Source organism: Lepidochelys kempii, chromosome 8 (assembly GCF_965140265.1).
Source record: "Lepidochelys kempii isolate rLepKem1 chromosome 8, rLepKem1.hap2, whole genome shotgun sequence".
Classification (NCBI taxonomy): domain Eukaryota; kingdom Metazoa; phylum Chordata; order Testudines; family Cheloniidae; genus Lepidochelys; species Lepidochelys kempii.
The window spans coordinates 17,209,183-17,228,826 of record NC_133263.1 but is presented as its reverse complement, the minus strand read 5'-3'; the positions used below and the strand labels follow the sequence as shown (position 1 = coordinate 17,228,826).

General features: G+C 40.3%; 1 protein-coding gene across 1 annotated transcript; it reads left to right on the top strand.

Annotated features, from left to right (window-relative positions):
* The first annotated feature begins 4,359 nt into the window (after window positions 1–4,359).
* Window positions 4,360–15,905, top strand: YIPF5 (Yip1 domain family member 5). The gene is made up of 6 exons (XM_073355718.1): window positions 4,360–4,495; window positions 5,466–5,582; window positions 9,684–9,856; window positions 10,828–10,973; window positions 14,063–14,244; window positions 14,924–15,905. Exons 2-6 carry the CDS (start codon window positions 5,476–5,478, stop codon window positions 15,084–15,086), a joined length of 771 nt encoding a protein of 256 aa, XP_073211819.1. The 5' UTR covers window positions 4,360–4,495; window positions 5,466–5,475; the 3' UTR covers window positions 15,087–15,905.
* Window positions 15,906–19,644: the final 3,739 nt, after the last annotated feature.

Below are 19,644 nucleotides of genomic sequence, written 5' to 3'. Positions count from 1 at the left end.
CTGGTTTTGTGTCTTTTTGTAACTTAAGGTTTTGCCTAGAGGGATTCTCTATGTTTTGAATCTAATTACCCTGTAAGGTATTTACCATCCTGATTTTACAGAGGTGATTCTTTTACTTTTTCTTCTATTAAAATCCTTCTTAGGCTTGGCCAGTTATTACAGACATTTGTACTGCAATACAGCCAAATCGCCGCCCCACTGACAGACCTAACTAAAAAGAAACAGCCAAATGCCGTTCAGTGGACCGAAGAGTGTCAGAAGGCCTTTAACCAGCTTAAAGCGACACTCATGTCTGACCCTGTACTAAAGGCCCCAGACGTTGACAAACCGTTCCTAGTAACCACAGATGTGTCCGAGCGTGGTGTGGGAGCAGTTTTAATGCAGGAAGGACCGGATCAAGAATTCCACCCTGTAGTGTTTCTCAGCAAGAAGCTGTCTGAGAGGGAAAGCAACTGGTCAGTCAGTGAAAAAGAATGTTATGCCATTGTCTACCCTCTGGAAAAGCTACGCCCATATGTTTGGGGACGGCGTTTCCACCTGCAAACCGACCATGCTGTGCTACAGTGGTTTCATACTGCCATGGGAAATAACAAAAACCTTATTCGGTGGAGTTTAGCTCTACAAGATTTTGATTTCGACATCGAACACATCTCAGGAGCTTCTAACAAAGTGGCTGATACACTCTTCCGTGAAAGTTTCCCAGATTCAACTGGTTAAAATCATCCTTGAGATGTGGAAAATATTGTTAGTCTTCATACAGTTGGTAGTATATTTAGAGGTGTATGTGTCTTATTAACTCTGTTTTCTCCTAGAACTCCAGGAAGAAATCACAGCCAGCGTTTCACCCTATCTGTGATTTGGGGGCGTGTCATAAATATAAAGGGAAGGGTAAACACCTTTAAAATCCCTCCTGGCCAGAGGAAAAACCCTTTCACCTGTAAAGGGTTAAGAAGCTAGGATAACCTTACTGGCACCTGCCCAAAATGACCAATGAGGAGACAAGTTACTTTCAAAAGCTGGAGGGGGGAGAAACAAAGGCTCTCTCTGTCTGTGTGATGCTTTTGCTCGGGACAGAACAGGAATGGAGTCTTAGAACTTAGTAAGTAATCTAGCTAGATATGCATTAGATTCTGTTTTCTTTAAATGGCTGAGAAAATAAGCTGTGCTGAATGGAATGTAGATTCCTGTTTGTGTCTTTTTGTACCTTAAGTTTTTGCCTAGAGGGATTCTCTGTTTTGAATCTAATTACCCTGTAAGGTATTTACCATCCTGACTTTACAGAGGTGATTCTTTGTTACTTTTTACTTCTATTAAAATTCTTCTTTTAAGAACCTAATTGCTTTTTCATTATTCTTAAGATCCAAGGGTTTGGGCCTGTGCTCATGTATGCAAATTGGTGAGGATTTTTGTCAAGCCTTCCCCACGAAAGGGGGTGTAGGGTTTGGGGAGGATTTTGGGGGGAAAGACATTTCCAAGCGGGCTCTTTCCCGGTTATATATCTGTTAGACGCTTGGTGGTGGCAGCAATAAAGTCGGAGGGGGAAAAAGGAAAATAGCTTGTACCCTGGGGAAGTTTTAACCTAAGCTGGTAAAAATAAGCTTAGGAGGTTTTCATGCAGGTCCCCACATCTGTACCCTAGAGTTCAGAGTGGGGAAGGAACCTTGAGAGCATGCTTATTGACAGCCTCAGCAAAGATGCCAAAGAATGAACAGGCAAGGAAAATAAACTAATCTCTATTCCCTAGACGTGGTTCCACCATGTCAGGGTTGAGGCACATTGGTGGAGTCCTCATGTGGGGGAAGCTTGCTCTGCCACAACACATGCTATAACTTTGCATAAAGATAGGATTTCTGAGCCTGGTTCTGATCTCATTTATCCTAGGGTAAACCAACAATGTCAATGTCGTTACAACAGAATGAAAACAGTCTTGTGATCAGAATCAGGCTTTCAGTTTCCAGTGTTGTAATGTTATCAACACTTGATTCACTTTAAAAGGTGAAAATAGCCACTAATATTGGCAATGTTGTTCTGGATCTTCAGCTTGCAACGTTTACACATTAATAACATCTTTGTTTTCAATATGTGACAAGACATCAAATGAAATGCCTACAATCCCACTGGTATAAGCAACATTTTCATTATGTCTGTGAAAATCTCTTCCTAAAAAAACTCTCCAGGGTTCCTATTATGGAGTCTGTCTTGGATCACCAGAAGCTGCAGCTAGTCCTGGTAATACTGTATCCTGGAAGACTAATACATGCTGGCACTCTTAAAGACAAATAGTGAATCCTGTTAAATTCTGATGATAACCAGCAGAAATTTGTTTATAACACTGTGGGAAGCAGTGGCAAAAAGAATACTGAGCAGTTCTAATTAAAAAGCCCTAGCAACCTGAGCAAACTGGTATTGTATGTGTGTACTAGTGATACATGTAGAGTTACCCCTTCTTCTGTAAAAGTTTACTGTAATTCATATTAACTAACATTGTATAAAACATTTTAGATCTGCATTTAATCTTTTTTCTTCTGCTATTAAATCTTGTTTTCTCCTATGCAGAAATACACAATGATTTTTCCAACCTATTATTTCATAAGTGCTACATCTCATAATAAGTTAATATGTTCAGTCACTCATGGAAAAATACAAGCAGGTAAATGAAAAAAATTAAAAGATAGATTTTATAAAAATCAGCACATTTTGAACCCAGGGAGTTAGATAATTAACTTTCTGAACCAATTACTATTGTTCTTTTAATATCATGGAAAGTACAAGAAGTTTGCAAAAATATATGATCATTAAATTGAAAAACAAAACAAAAACCTGAAACCTAAACTACTCTTCCCTGAAACAATCAAGCAGAGGTGAGGTGGCAAGGGGGAGGTCACATGCTTGCCCAGATTTCTGCCAGGGTTGTTTTTTTTTTTTCCCCCCAAGGGGAGTGGGTTCAGAATTGAGCCCTCCACCATCAACAGTTACCTGTGGCCTCTGCAATCATGTCAGTTACCACAGGCAAATCTCATTTCAATCACTAGTAAAATAATGACCGGTTTCAGAGTAACAGCCGTGTTAGTCTGTATTCGCCAAAAGAAAAGGAGTCCTTGTGGCACCTTAGACTAACAAATTTATTTGAGCATAAGCTTTCGTGAACTACAGCTCACTTCGTCGATGCATTCAGTGGAAAATACAGTGGGGAGATTTATATACACAGAGAACATGAAACAATGGGTGTTACCCTACATATTGTAACCAGAGTGATCACTTAAGGTGAGCTATTACCAGCAGGAGAGTGGGGGGGAGGGGGAACTTTTGTAGTGATAATCAAGGTGGGCGGTTTCCAGCAGTTGACAAGAACATCTGAGGGGGGGGGGAGGGAGATGAACATAGGGAAATAGTTTTACTTTGTGTAATGACCCATCCACTCCCAGTCTCTATTCAAGCCTAAGTTAATTGTATCCACTTTGCAAATTAATTCCAATTCAGCAGTCTCTCCTTGGAGTCTGTTTTTGAAGTTTTTTTGTTGAAGTATTGCCACTTTTAGGTCTGTAATCGAGTGACCAAGGAGGTTGAAGTGTTCTCCAACTGGTTTTTGAATGTTATAATTCTTGACATCTGATTTGTGTCATTCTTTTATGTAGCGACTGTCCAGTTTGACCAATGTACATGGCAGAGGGGCATTGCTGGCACATGATGGCATATATCACATTGGTAGATGTGCAGGTGAACAAGCCTCTGATAGTTTGGCTGATGCAATTAGGCCGTATGAGGGTGTCCCCGGAATAGATACGTGGCCACAGTTGGCAACGGGCTTTGTTGCAAGGAGAGGTTCCTGGGTTAGTGGTTCTGTTGTGTGGGGCGCTGGGTCGTGCTGGACATTTCCACTCATTGTCACACAGCTAGAAACCTGCGTGCAAGAAGGGGAATCGAGGTGCTGCGGAGAACAGCGTGAGGTGAGCGTGCACCCCAAGCACTCCAGGGACGACAGGAGGGGGACCCAGACGGTGCCTTGAGCCTTCCCGCCAAAGAGAGGGAGAGGCGGTGTGTGAATTGACCAACTGGAGCCGGGCAGGAACCCCAACCCCCTCCCTCACCCGAGCTCCCTGGGCAGCCTCCGCCCCTCCCCCACTCCTTGCCGAAATTTCGTGGTTTCCAACCAAAATACACCTAAGGGCAGCCAGCGCCTCCCCCACCCACCCCTCTTCTCCTACCCGCCTTCCCTTGTCCCATCACGCAGGCCCTCCGCTCAACCCCCGCCCCGTAACCCCCACGGCGCCAGACACGCTCCACGGCGCACGCGCAACCGGCGCCACCCGAGGGACGTTACGGCGCGTGCTCAGTCACTCGGAGGTCTCGAGGACGGCCGGAACCGCCGCTGCGCATGCCCCGTGTCCCGCTTGAGCCGGAAGTGGTTCGTTTGTTTCGTGACACGTCGCAGCGGAGGAGGGTGAGGGCTGGCAGCCGGGGGGGTTCTCTCAGCGCTGCGAGGAGGGGTTGCCAGGTGAGTTTGCGGAAAGGTAGCGGCCGCTCCCCTAACGGGGAGCCCTTTCCCCAGCCTCCCTGGCGCTGCCCCGCTCCTCCCCGGGCCTCGACCCGCCCCGTCCCGGGGCTCCAAGCGGCTGCCCCCCAGCGGGAGGTTGGGTCGGGGTCCCCTCTTTCCAGAGGGGAAAGCTGAGCCACAGAGGCGTAAGCTGATTGGCTCCGGGTTACTACTGCGAGGCCCTGGCAGGAATTGCGGGTGGGCCCCGGCTCCGGGCGTGCGGATTGGGGCGTCAGGGCCGCGAACGGGCGCTGGGAGCCACACACATGATGATGTTGTTGTTACTTAAAGCTGCGCCTCGTGCTTGTAATGTTGAAAACGCAGCGAGGTTTGTGGTGTCGCTTCTTGGCTGTACGGCGCCTGTTGTTGCTTGGCCCGCTTGTTAAATCATCCCCGTTGTAACTATTAATCGTTACCGGTGGCACGTTTAACTTATGTATTAGTGACTGTGGAAAGAAACACTCCTCCTATATCCATTATAATCTACATGTTTTGAGCTCTTATGGCACTGTAAAATGTTATACATTTACACACACACAGATCACAGGTTTCAGAGGAGCAGCCGTGTTAGTCTGTATCCGCAAAAAGAAAAGGAGTCCGTGGCACCTTAGAGACTAACCAGTTTATTTGAGCATAAGTGGCTCAGCTACAGCTCACTTCATCGGATGCATTACACAATCTTCTAAAGTATCATGTGTATTAGAGGGGTAGCCGTCAGTATCCACAAAAACAAGGAGGAGTCTGGTGGCACTGCAAAGACTAACAGATTTATTGGGGTATTACAATCATTTTCATAGTATTCTTGAGTTTGCCTTCTTTCTAGCAAATATTTGTCCCTAACCACATCAACAATTTATTACAGTTGTATGATAGCCAGAGGCCAGAGTAACCCTTTGTGACTCATACAAGCTTTAATGTTCTTATTTTACAGATAATTTGCAATGTCTGGGTTTGACAATTTCAATACAGATTTCTACCAAACAAGTTATAGCATTGATGACCAGGCACACTCCTATGATTACAGTGGAAGCGGAGAACCATACAATAAGTAATTTGTACATTTTTTTCCATTCTTTAACTTGTATAGTATTAGTTTATCGTGTCTATGATTGCATTTCTTTATATGTCTAACACTTACACACACACACACACACACACACACACACACAAACAAAACCGCTCCAGATAAGAATGGCCATACTGCGTTAGACCAGTGGTCCATCTAGCCCAGTAACCTGTCTTCTGACAGTGACCAATGCCCACTGCTTCGGCAGGAATGAACAGAATAGCAATTACGAGTAATCCATCCCCTGCCATCTACTCCCAGTTTCTGGAAGTCAGAAGCTAGGGACACCTGGAGAATGGGGTTGTGTCCCTAACCATCTTGGCTAATACCCATTGATGTACCTATCCTACATGAACTTATCTAATTCTTTTTTGAACTCAGTTATAGTTTTGACCTTCACAGCATCCCCTGGCAACAAGTTCTACAGATTGACTGTGCGTTGTATGAAGAAAAACTTTCTTTTATTTTAAACTTGCTGCCTATTAATTACATTGGGTGACCCCCTGGTTCTTGTGCTGTGTAGGAGTAAATAATACTTCCTTATTCACTTTCTTCACACCATTCATGAATGTATAGACCTCTATCATATCCGCCCTTAGTCATCTTTTTTCCAAGTTGAAAAGTCCCCATCTCCTTAATCTCCTCTCATATGGAAGCTGTTCCATACCCTTAATCATTTTTGTTACCCTTTTCTGCACCTTTTCCAATTCTAATATACGTTTTTTTGAGATAGGGTGATCAGAGCTGCACACAGTATTTAAGATATGGCTGTACCATGATTTATATAGTGGCATTATGATATTTTGTCTTATTACTCTCTTTCCAAATGGTTCCTAACATTCTGTTAGCCTTTTTTGACAGCCACTGCACACTGAGCAGATGTTTTCAGAGAATGGGGGGGGGGGGAATGGTAGATGAGGTATTCCTTAACTTGAGTAAAGGTTTTCATACGGTCTTGCATGACCTTCTCATAAACAAACTAGGGAAATATAACCTAGATGGAGCTACTATAAGGTGGCTGCAGAACTGGTTGGAACACCATTCCCAGAGAGAATTCATTAGTGGTTCACAGTCAAGCTGGAAGGGCTTATCAAGTGGGATCCTGCAGGGATCAGGTCTGGGTCTGTTCAATATCTTCATCTATGATTTATATAATGACATAGAGAATACACTTATAAAGTTTGCAGATGATACTGTACCAAGATGGGAAGGGTTGCAGGTGCTTTGGAGGTTAGGATTACAATTCAAAATGATCTGGACAAATAGTCTGAAGTAAATAGGATGAAATTCAATAAGGACAAATGCAAAGTACTCCACCTAGGAAGGAACAATCAGTTGCACACATGCAAAATGGGAAATGACTGCCTGTGAAGGAGTATTGCAGAAATGGATCTGGAAATCATAATGGATCACAAGCTAAATAGGATACAACAGTGTAACACTGTTGCAAAAAAAGCAAACGTCATTCTGGGATGTATTAGCAGGAGTGTTGTAAGCAAGACACGAGAAGTAATTCTTCCACTCTACTCCTCACTGATTAGGCTTCAAGTGGAGTATTGTGTCCAGTTCTGGGTGCCACATTTCAGAAAAGATGTGGACAAACTGGAGAAGGTCCAGAGAAGAGCAACAAAAATTATTAAAGGTCTAGAAAACATGACCCATGAAGGAAAACTGAAAAAACTGGGTTTGTTTAGTCTGGAGAAGAAGAGACTGAAGGGGGACATAACAGTTTTCAAGTACATAAAAGGTTAAAAGGAGGAGGGAGAAAAATTGTTCTCCTTAACCTCTGAGGATAGGACAAGAAGCAATGGGCTTAAACTGCAGCAAAGGGCAGTTTAGGCTGGACATCAGGAAATACTTCCTAAATGTCAAGGTAGTTAAGCACTGGAAAAAGTGCCTAGGGAGGTTGTAGAATTTGTCACTGGAGATTTTTAAGAACACTTGTCAGGTATGGTCTAGATAAAGTATGCAGTCCTGCTGTGAAGTGCAGAGGACTGGACTAGAAGACCTCTCAAGGTCCCTTTTAGTTCTACAGTTCTATGATTGTATGAAGTAGCAATAATGATGCCAAGATTTTTTTTTTTGAGTGCTAACAGCTAATTTAAATCCCATTATTTTGTATATATAGTTGGAATTATGTTTTCCAATGTGCATTTGTCAGCAGTGAATTTCATCTGTCATTTTGTTGTCCAGTTATCCAGTTTTGTGAGATCCCTTTGTAAATCTTCGTAATCTGTTTTGGATTTAACTATTTTGAATAATTTTGTATAATCTGTAAATTACGCCACCTCACTGTTTACCCCTTTTTCCAAATTATTTTTGAATATGTTAAACAGCACTGTTCCCAATACAGATCCCTGGGGGATAGTCCTATTTACCACTCTCCGTTCTGAAAAATGAAAATTTATTCCTACCCTCTGTTTTTTAACCAGTTACTGATCCTTGAGAGGACCTTCCCTCTTATCCCATGAATGCTTACTTTGCTCAAGAGCCTTTGGTGAGGGAACCTTGTCAAAGGCTTTCTGAAAGTCCAAGTGCACTATATCCACTGGATCACCCTTGTTCACATGTTTGTTGACACCCTTTAAAAAATTCTAATAGATTGGTGAGACGTGATTTCCCTGTACACAAAGCCGTATTGACTCTTCCCCCAACAAATTGTGTTCATCTATGTGAGAAGGCATGTCGGCTTAGAAAGGGGAAGGGAAGAGTAGTAAATGTGTTAGTGCTTCCTCAGGAGGGTCCAGAGGATCAGAGTGCTGCAGAGGTGTCTGAGTTTTCCTCCCATAGGGGTGGAAAAGGAGATTTGATTGTGAAGGTCCCTTCTGGGCGTGGGTTTTGAGCAGATGGAGATAGGGAAATTACAGAACCTTGTAATGAAATTATTCATTTTTTCTTAAATGTCTCTGTACAGTCTTGGCAGTTTCTTTCGTTGATGTGCAGAAAGAACTTATTAGCATTAAATTATACAATGTACTTACATTTACATAATGAGTAGAGAAAAGAGACCTATTGAAGAACAACAATCTGTTAGATATACATTTATTTTTATGTAACATCTATAAGAGGAGGTTTCTCAGAAGTGATTAGGTACCCCTCTGGGTGTCACAGTAGTGATCCTTTGCTGGTGAATTTTTGCAGTACTAGTTTCAGGCTACCTGTGAGATAGTAAAGTGTTAAAATCATTTTGTTTTGAAGTGTGTGGGCGCAAGCTGCTTGTATTCAAACAGCTTGTATTCAAAAGTGCAAACTTGACACAGAACTAGTCTTCTGTGACCAGAGTTTGAGAAAATTTGAGTTAGAAAGTGAAATATTACTTTCATCTGCATGTGTCATGATGGTAGATGTCATAATGTGTGCTTATGCTCTGAATGTCATAATCCTCATCATATGTATGCTAGGAGTGGTATCTGATACAATTGATATATGGGAAGGGGGAAGATAGTCAATTTGACTAGGCTGTCTTTCAACTCTATGAAAATATCATACGGGAAGCTTAAATAATATGAAGACTTTGGATCTCCTTTCAAGATTGAGCTCTGTTAAATATACGATTTAATACTGAGTGTAAATTCATGCTGTCATTTGATAAATTATAGGAGTGAGATATACAACTGAAGGGGCTATATTTGGATTGACAGATACCTTTTGCTAGTCTTCTGTAGGCCCAATCTTGTCATATTTTCAAATTAAATGGGCTTGGATTGGTTTTGACCTGAAAATGCTACTACTTGGAGGCTTCTAAATTTTCTTATCATTATGTGATATCTGATGGTAAAAAGGTGAAAAACTTACAAACTAAGCAAGATTTGACCTGATTACTTAAATTAGAGAACTTGAGATAAGGAGTCCATAAACCCATATACCTTTTCAAGTCACACTTTACTCCTTGTGGTGCGTTGGGGTGAGTGCATCTGTACAGCTACATATTTAGGGTGGGAGGAGTAATTAACTTCACTTTAAAAATTAGCTAAACAAGATTATATTTTGTATACTAAGTTGTTATAGGAAGTGTGTCTTATGTGACTGGGTAAGGTTTAAAAAAACCTGTGCCTGCCAGTAATATTATGTTGTTCTCCACAGACAATATAGTGGCTATGACTACTCTCAGCAAAGTGGATTTGTCCCTCCAGAGATGATTCAGCAACAGCAGCCTTACACAGGGCAGATCTACCAGCCAACGCAAACATACACTCCAACTACAGCACAGTCTTTCTATGGAAGCAATTTTGAGGATGAGCCACCCTTACTAGAAGGTATAACTTGTTCTTTACTAGTCCTCTCCAAAACTGCCCCTAACTTTGGAGTAACCTAAGAAGTAAGGAATGTACTCTCTAGTTAACTAAAAAAAAAAAAAAAATTAGAAGTAATTGCATCTGTCATGCTTGCCTCTGAGTTCCCCTGCCAATTTCTCACTTTAGTCACATTCTCTTATTTCTCTCCCCTGTTGGTTTCTGAAGGCCACACAAATTAAATGGGAAATTGACTGTACACAACATTATGTCAAATGGGGGAATAAAAGCATAGATTTTTTTCCTCAGTCTGTTATAAAAGCTGTTATTTGCAACAACAAAAGGTTAAGTTTTTTTAATTGATAGTGCCTCTTTAATTATAAATAACTGACTTCGGTGTTTAGAACCCAAATTCTAATTTGAGGAAAGGAGTAATAAATGTGTAGGATATGTCCTACATAGAATACAAAGTGCTGGAATTGATACATATTGAGAATACTTGGACTAATGGCAGGATTTTTCACCTTCTCTATGCATTATACTCTCAGTGAGAGCTTAAGACAAATTACCTTTCCTGTTACTAAATGACAAGGGAAGTACTAAGCAAAATTTGTTTACTAATCTACATAGATAGTGTCCCATTCCTTGTGTTGGTAAATCAAATCTGTACCATGCAGAGGGTCAGTCTTAGAATCAATCCTGTCTTAGAAGCAATCCCAAGGAGTTCTGATTGCAGAATCTGGGCCTTAGAGACTAGCAGTCCCTCATTCCTGAGTAGTTGAGAAATGGAGTGCCACGGAGACAGTGCGCTCAACCGCCTAAAGAAGAAATGGAATGTCTATCATTCTTTGGTCATCTAAGGAATAGTACTTGATAACCATCATGTCTTGCCTTCAGTCTGGAGCAGATTTGAAAGTGAAGGGGCAGGAAAATGGGGGCAAAGGAGAAATAAAAAGGGAAACAAATCTTCATAATTTTTTTCATGTAACCTGTAGAATTAGGGATCAATTTCGACCACATCTGGCAGAAGACACTAACAGTTCTACACCCATTAAAAGTAGCAGATGGCAGCATCATGAATGAAACTGATTTGGCAGGACCAATGGTCTTCTGTCTTGCCTTTGGAGCCACATTATTGCTGGTAAGATACAGATTGCAAAATATTAATGTGTATCGTAGTCCAAAAACATTGAGAAAATCTAAATTATTCTTGGGGGTCTCATAAGAATCTCCATGGCCTGGAAGTCACAAAACAGGTCTTGACCAAGGATTTGTGGCTCATTAGTACATGATTTTGGGCCTGATTCAAAGCCCCTTGATGGAAGTCTTTCCATTGTTCTCACCATGCTTTGGGTCAGGCCCTTCAAGTAATGTGCCATGTTTCTTTATGTAGTGGCTTCTTTGCATATCTTCCTTTTGTGAATATGGCTTCTGTTGTCATGAAGACTGAGGACCATAGTCACAATTTTTGGGGTGGGGAGGATCAGATGACTCATTGTCCTTGGTTTTATAAAGTTAAATCTTCAATTTCTTCAATCTGGAAAAAATCAAGATGTGGTGTTTGCTGTCAAACACAGGTTCAATAGAATTTAATTTTTATTTGCACAAAATGTTTTAATTTGGTTGCCTTATCCATAGTTTTGGCTCTTGGTACATATTCCATTTATACATTTAGTAGCTGTTTCTATCATGCGAGTTTCTGATGCACTGAAATTTTACTTTGGGATATTCTAGTATTTCTTTGTTCAGTATACTTAGTTTATTGTTGGTAGTTTTCCTTTAGCTGATTGTCTTTAAGAAAAAAAATACTAATAAAGGAAATTCACAATTATTCAATTACTTTTTAAAATTATATTGATGTGGTTGACATTAGACAGGTTGACACCACCAACGATGTCAGCATTATTAAACATGATTTACCATTAGTTCAGCAAAACAATGGCCAAAACTGTTAACATTTGCTGATTGACCTATAGGCTTTGATGGGAACAGGCCTGTGGTCTCCAGCCTTTTCACATCCAAGATCACTTTTTGAACTTAAGGGCAACTCAGGATCTACCCTGCCCCTTCCCCAAAACCCTGCCAGGCTCACTCCATCTCTCGCTCTCCCCCCACCCTCACTCACTCTCTCTCCGGGCTGGAGTTGGGGTTCAGGACAGAGTGCAGGCTCTGGGCTGGGGCTGAGGGGTTTGCGGTATGGGAGGGGGCTCCGGACTGAGCCTGGGGCAGGGGGTTGGGATGCAAGAGGGGGTGAGGGATGCAGGCTCTGGGAGGGAGTTGGGGTGTAGGAGGGGGCTCTGGTCTGGGGCAGAGTGTTGTGGTGCAGGGTGCTGGCTCTGGGAGGTGGGTCAGAGCTGGGGCAGGGAGTTGGGGTGCAGGAGGGGGGCTGGGATGCTGGCTCCAGGAGGGGGCTCAGGTTTGGGGTGTGGCCTCCCACGGGGCGGCACTTACCTTGGGCAGCTCCCAGTCGGCAGCGCAGTGAGGCTAGGGCAGGCTCCTTGCCTACCCCAGCCCGATGTGTTTCCGGAAGGGGCCAATGTGCCCCTGCAGCTCCTGGGGCGGGGGGGTTGCCATGTGGCTCCATGTGCTGCCTCTCTCTGCAAGCACCGCCCCCACAGCTCCCGTTGGCCACAGCTCGCCATTCCTGTCCAATGGGAGCTTTGGGGGCGGTGTTTGCAGGCAGGAGCAGCTCACAGAGGAAGACCCTTGCGCCCCCCCGGGGCTGCGCTGACCGCTTCCAGGAGTGGTGTGGCACTGGGACAGGCAGGGAGCCTGGCCTTAGTGGCAGCCCGCTGTACCACCGGAGATTGTGTTCGACTGGGAGATTCTCTAGAATCGACTAGTCGATCGCAATTGACCAGTTGGTGACCACTGCTACAGGTGTTTTGCCATTAAACTTAATTGGAATAAGATTGACTCCCAGGATCTCTGCCAATCTGACCTAGGGGAAAATTCCTTCCCAACCCCAAATATAGCGATCAGTTAGATCCTGAGCATGTGGGCAAGACCCACCAGGGAAAGAATTCTCGGTAGTAACTCAGAGCCCTCCCCCTTTAGAGTGAAGAAAGTAACCACTTGTGTGTGTTACCAGTTTGAGAGTGAATTGAAAACTAATCTGAAAATGGTTAAGACGATAGAAAATACACTGAAATGAAAACAGCTGAGAAATTGGCGTATTGGAGGATATTACAATGGTGGGTAATCACTTAACAAAACTCAGGATTCTGTTTTATTGAATGTCTTGAATTTATTGCGGTTTCAGTCACTTGGCTGATCCTGTTTCTGAACAGCACTGCTTTTGGGTCCAGAATTCAGAGTGTCACAGCCTGCTTTTCCCAGATATTTCCCTATATCTGTACAGCATTCAGTCATTTGGTACAGTTTTCTTGGTCTGTCTAAAAATTAAAGAATGACTTCCCTGTGCGTCGAGCACTCTAGTTCAAACATTTTCCTATCTGCCAATCTAATGCAGTCACGCAGCTCTGTCCATATTGGATGCATTCTTAAGCTGGGTCTCCAAGTCGTGCTCTGAGAGGATACATACCTAAATAAAATGGAATCAGATTTTTAAATATTGTATTAACACTATTTTACAAGACCAAAAATAATTCTAGATGGGAAACAAAAAACTTGAAATATTTTATGATGATGAATTTACGGTATGCCATAACTCTGCGTGGCACTTCACACAAAAAATTTACCCCCTTAAGGCAAAAATCAAGCATCTGAATCATTGGTAGAGATGGAAAGAGTTATGTCACATGCAGCATTTTTCAGTGCATCGCTAATTTACATTTTTTATTTAGCCTTTGATCATTGCTGCAGTAAAGGTGCTGATAAAAAACTATTCAGATAATCCTCAGAGTAGGATCAACATGCAAATATAATGGAGTAAATCGAGCGAAGTTGATAAGATTTTTGTAGCTCAGCTAGAATTACATGTTACATAAGCACACTAAGTTTGCAGCTGGTTAGATGCACCACCTTTTGTAATTGAAAACTGATATGGTAAATATGCCTATTAGACATTTCGGTATAGAAGTACTCTGTTTGGATTGTTTGTGGGATACCTTTCTTAATCCTCTTCATCTTTATCCCTAAATCCAACGTCAGATTCATCCCTAGGTCAAAGATTACCACAATTTTATACTCTCCTTATTTGTAAAATGCAGTATTTAGTCAACTTTAAGACAAAACATGTTTAACTTGTATTACTCCTCTCATCTTTAGGTTGGTAAAATTCAGTTTGGGTATGTGTATGGAATTAGTGCAATTGGATGTTTAGGAATGTTTTGCCTGCTGAACTTAATGAGCATGACGGGCGTCTCGTTTGGCTGTGTTGCTAGTGTCCTGGGATACTGTCTTCTTCCTATGATCCTGCTTTCCAGTTTTGCAGTTATATTTTCTTTGCAGTAAGTATCAATACTAACTATTTATAATAAAATCCTGCTTCCATATATTGTGGATTTTTCTCCCATTGGGGGGAAGTTCTCTTAGATGGAATTTATATTATATTAATAATGGATTTGTCAAATGAAGTGAACGCTTATACAGCATGAACACTTATTCACTATCCATTTTCAGTTATTACAAATTACTTTTAGATTCAAATTATAGTATACTTCAAACATGTTTATTTGTCAAACAACTCAAACAAGTTGTATATCAGGATATAGAAAACTGAAATGATTTAAGAAATATAGATTAAATTTTAATTAATGTTGAGTCTGGAAAACTAAGTTAAATGCCCAGCACAAATCACTAACTTCATTACTCATCACAGAAAGCTACTTGTACAGAAGTACAAAAGAACACCTTGTTTTGAGTTTACTCAGTTCTAAACCTTTTTGTACTTTTTTTACTAGTCATTCTAAAATCTTTACTGAATAATAAATACTAATTTTATATTTACTGAAATTCCATGTACATTTTATTTAAAAACCCTCAATGATAAAATTCAGTATAAAGTTTTAAAACAATCAGCCTTTGAAGCATATTTAACTTACTAGAAAATATTCTAATTCCTGCATTCCTCTAAGGATAGAGACACACACACACCTTTTTAAACTGTTCTTTTCTTGTATGTTACAGGGGAATGATGGGAATTATTCTCACTGCTGGAATTATTGGATGGTGCAGTTTTTCTGCTTCCAAAATCTTCATTTCTGCCTTAGCAATGGAAGGACAACAGCTTCTAGTAGCATATCCCTGTGCTTTATTATATGGAGTCTTTGCTCTTATTTCTGTGTTTTGAACTGACTATTCTGATTACTGGACTTCAGTGGGCCAAACTGAAAGGAGAAAAAAGAACCCTTGGAACACTTAATTGGACTAGCACACAGCTGTGTCGCTGCTATCATGCAAACTTAACTCTTGAATTGTCTGATGGAGCAATGGAAACCTGTCTTGTTCACTTTTATAGGACTCGTGAATATTGTTTGAATTGACCTGCAGTGTCTATAGCTTTAAGTTTTCATGCTTATACAGTTAAATATGTAATGTTTCTTTACCATTTCTACAGCCTTTAGAAAAGTAACTTTGGGGGTTTTTGGGAGGGTTGGGGGTGGGAGGAGAAGTGGGGTTGTAGTTATATTTGGTAGGTTTTCAATCAGCAAAAGTAAATGAAACTACAGTCATTGCAGTCTTTATTTAAAAAAAAAACAAAAAACACCCAAACAATCTTTGGCCAACCCAATTCCTGTCACCTCTATTGCAAAGAGTTTCTCAAGCAAGTTGACAATTGCATATTTTCTGTATTTTAACAAATACTCTTTAAGCTGTTATTTATACAATGTGTTGGTATTTCAGAATTCAATATGCAATTTAAATTGTTTAATTTGAAAACAAATCCTTTAGTCAAAAGTATACAAATAAATTTGAGACTTGAAATGTGAATGTGTTTAGATGTTAGCATCAGTTTAAGTGGTTATACCTTCTTGGGTTTACCAAGATTACTTGCAGGAGCTTGTTCTAATAATGCACATATTAATGGCTCCAGGGTAGACTTTTTTCTTTTTTTTTTCTCTCTCTCTTTTTTTTTTTTTTTTTTTTTTTGCGGGGGGGGAAGTATTTACTTCCAGGAAAAAAAACCCACCATTTTGAAAAGCATATTAAAGTGTCATGGTTGTCAGTATTGTAGTTATTGTAAAGGTCATTTGATGCATATTGATTAAATTTTCCCCTAAATAATTTTGAGATGGTGCTGGAATTGACTTTCTAACCCTCTTTCTGCTTTATGGTTTTGAATGACCAGAATTAGAGAATTTCAGCTATTAAAATGAAATTGGAGCTTTCACATTGGAATAAACCACAACACTTAAATAAAACAGCAATACTCTCCCTTCTTCTGGTTACTCTTTCGATACATTTGAATTAGTTTTTTACTGTGCTTAATCTTGCAGTAAAAGCATAAACTTGTTTTTGGTGGCAGTCAACTCTCAGACTCAGCATTGTCATAATTTCATGGAAAAAAATAAGTAGGAAAGGGAAGATGGGTAGTGTTAGTTTATACATGTTTTTGTTTTTTAAAACATGCATGAAAGAAACCATTCTAATTTTGTTTTACACACTTGTGGTTATGAAATTCTTCTTGCTAGGGGCAGAGTCTGGTTTAAAGATTCAAATTCTGTCCCTGTTTTGGAAATATTTCTTGGTGAAATGGTGAAAGCTCTTACCAAATACAAGTTCTTGGCTGAGATTTTGCTCTTATGGTGGTGTAAATCTGGAGTAACAGTTGACTGCATTGTAGTTACTCTAGTTTTGTACCAGTGTAACTATCAGATAGTGTAATCTACTTGTACAGTTTGAGTTAAATTGCAAATCAGATACATGTAGATTTAAACACTTTTTGATAGGACTAAAAGAGGGAAAAAGACTTACCATTCAGCTGGTTTTTAGTATTGTAGAGAGAGGTTATAAAAATAGTATATTTGAAAACTTAAGCTTTGCATGTCTGGAAACTACAGTTCACTGCTTTCAGTAGCTGTTGTAAAAACTTGTGTAACTAAAATATTTTCTGGTATTCTTTCACTAGTCTTACACAATGAATAGGAAAGGGTCTTCCCAGAAGGACTGCTCTGTGTAAACATCAAGGCCAAGTTACTTATGTATTCCCTGGTGAGAGATATTAATACTACTCCATCTAACAGAAGCAAAGCTGTAATCTATTTTAATTTAAATGATTGTTCCACTTTTCCTTCTCTGCCCTAATAGTGTTTACATTTCAACAGTTTGCTTTCAGTTAATGCTCATGTGCCAAGGTAGTGCAGTCATCTTGGAAATAACTTCTTGAGAAACTGGCTGCACTTTTGAACCTTTCATTTAACCTCTGTTAAATTCAGTTGTTGAATACACAACGGTGGGTAAGTTCTGTGTTTGCAATAGGTCTTATTTTAAAGGGAGATTTAACAAAGCAATCGGGTACTAAAAGCTACTGCCATTTTCAGTGCAAGCTCTAATCATAACATTGCAAGTGTCTTCTTAATGTTGCATGGATGGTGAGTTTTAAAGGGACTGTTGTGGGAAAGTGAGTTAGAGATAACCATCTCACAGTAACATCTGTGGAAGTTGGGCCTGCTCTTCAGAGATGCTGAATATCCCATTCATGGCAGCTGCAGATGGGGAACTGTAGATGCACCCATATTCACAAAAAGTAAGGAGAGAATTTTATCCTTAGCTTATCACATACGATTAATTCAGTGTGGCAGACTTCTCAAAACTGATTTGAAGTGTCATATAATAAAGTATAGCTATATACTATGAGCCAGAGTAGATACACACATATATGCCTTAACTTTGAATTTCTTTTCATGAGAGTAGTTAAGATTGTCAACATAATCTTATCCTTTCAGTGCCTTATTACAAATTATCCAAACCAATATTAGGAAAATCCATTTTCTTGACTTTGCCATAAAGTTAAAAGCATTTTACTCAATATTTTCTAGTTGGTTTTCATCATAGATGGAAAAACCACAGCTGCCCCAGTGCACAAAGTTCTTACTCTGTTTAATGAAGAACATTATCTGCTGATGGAGCACAATGTCCTGTGTTTCTGCAAGTAAATTAAAATGATTACCTTTTTAAATGAGACGTAATTAATTACAGAACCGTTCCCCTAATAAATTTCAGAGCTCAAATACTTTGAGCACATTAGGTTCTAAAACTTGTATTGCATTTTTGAGAGCTGGACTAATTAGTCCTATCTTGAATATATAAATTGGTTAATGTTTGAAAACTAGCAGTAAATCTGCAGATAGCTGGCATGGTGATTAATTATGCATTAAACTGTTTTTAAATAGCTTTTCTGACACTGGAACAATAAGAAGATGAGGTGCGAAGAAAAACTCATTCTTTTTTTGTTCTAGTCTACCCGTTGTCTTAACTTTTTATAGAAAGGGAAAACTTGAAAGCAACGGGAGAAAATATTTATAATTTCTATACCACATTTTTGTAGATTCATAAAACATAGGTTTTGACATTTAGAGGGACACTGTCAGAATAAAACTCTCCACAAAAACTGTTTTATCAATAAAACCTAATTCACTTTTTCCATTTTACTATGGTCAGACAGTAAAATTAGACTAGTTAAATTCAATAGGTAGTTCCTGTGAACTAGTACTAACACAATTGTGGTATCAGGGTTCACATTGCTACAGAAGTGAATTTTCAAAGTGTGTTAACTGAACCTTTTTCAGTTGTAGAAATTGTAAATTCAGTTTTAAAAGCCAAACTTAACTTTTGGGCCTAAATTCGTTTGACAGGCATTACTTTCAATGAAATGAATTTCCAAAAAAGAATAGGTAATATGACTCCACTGAGTTCATTTATCCAATTCTCCAAAATGAGCTGTTTCCTATAATCAGGTTCTCTGTCACCCCACCCCTGGATTCCTTCATATACCATATTGTAGGGTATCTTTCACAAATATATAGGAATGCGTGTTCTCACACACTAACATTTGAAGCCTAAATGTGGTTTTAGCATATCACTTTAAAAAGAAAAAAAAGTTTAGATCATATGTTCTCCCCATCTTTTCAAACTCAGACATGGTCTACACTACAAGTTAGGTCAACAAAGTGCCTTTCATCAACCTACCTGTGGAAGTGGCTTCACTTAAATTTGACACCCACTGGCGTAAGTGCCTCTCCATGTTGATTTAGGCCTAGTCTACACTGGGGGGCAAGCTAAGTCTGTCTAAGTTATGCAACTTCAGCTACGAAAATAGCATAACTGAAGTCGACGTACTTAGAGCTACTTACCGCTGTGTTTTCACTGTGGTAGGTTGACTGCTGATGCTCCCCCTTCGACTCTGCCTACGCTTCTTACTCCGGTACTGGAGTCAACGGGAGAGCGCTTGACGGTTGATTTATTGTGTCTTCACTAGACGCGATAAATCAATCCCCACTGGATCAATCGCTCTGGAGTTAAGTGTAGACATGCCCTGAGTAACACCACCTCCCCGAGCAGCATAGAGTCACAGTCAATGTAATTAGGTCAATGCACTGTCAGTATAGACACTGCATTACTTACATCAACTGTTACTGGATTTCAGGAACTGTCCTACAAAGCTCAACGCTGACAATAAAATCAGTACAAGTGCTGTTGGTGGGGACGCACACTGCCAAGACCAGGAGCCAAACATTCACACATGCAAGATTTAATAAGTGCAGTGGCTGTATGCTGATCAGTGTTCCCTCTCATTTTTTCCACCCATGTGTGGAATTAATTTTGTTATGTGCGCCAATAGGGAGGTGATGTGTGCACATAACAAAATTCACGTGGGAGGGGGCTGAGGGTTGGGGTGCGAGGGAGTG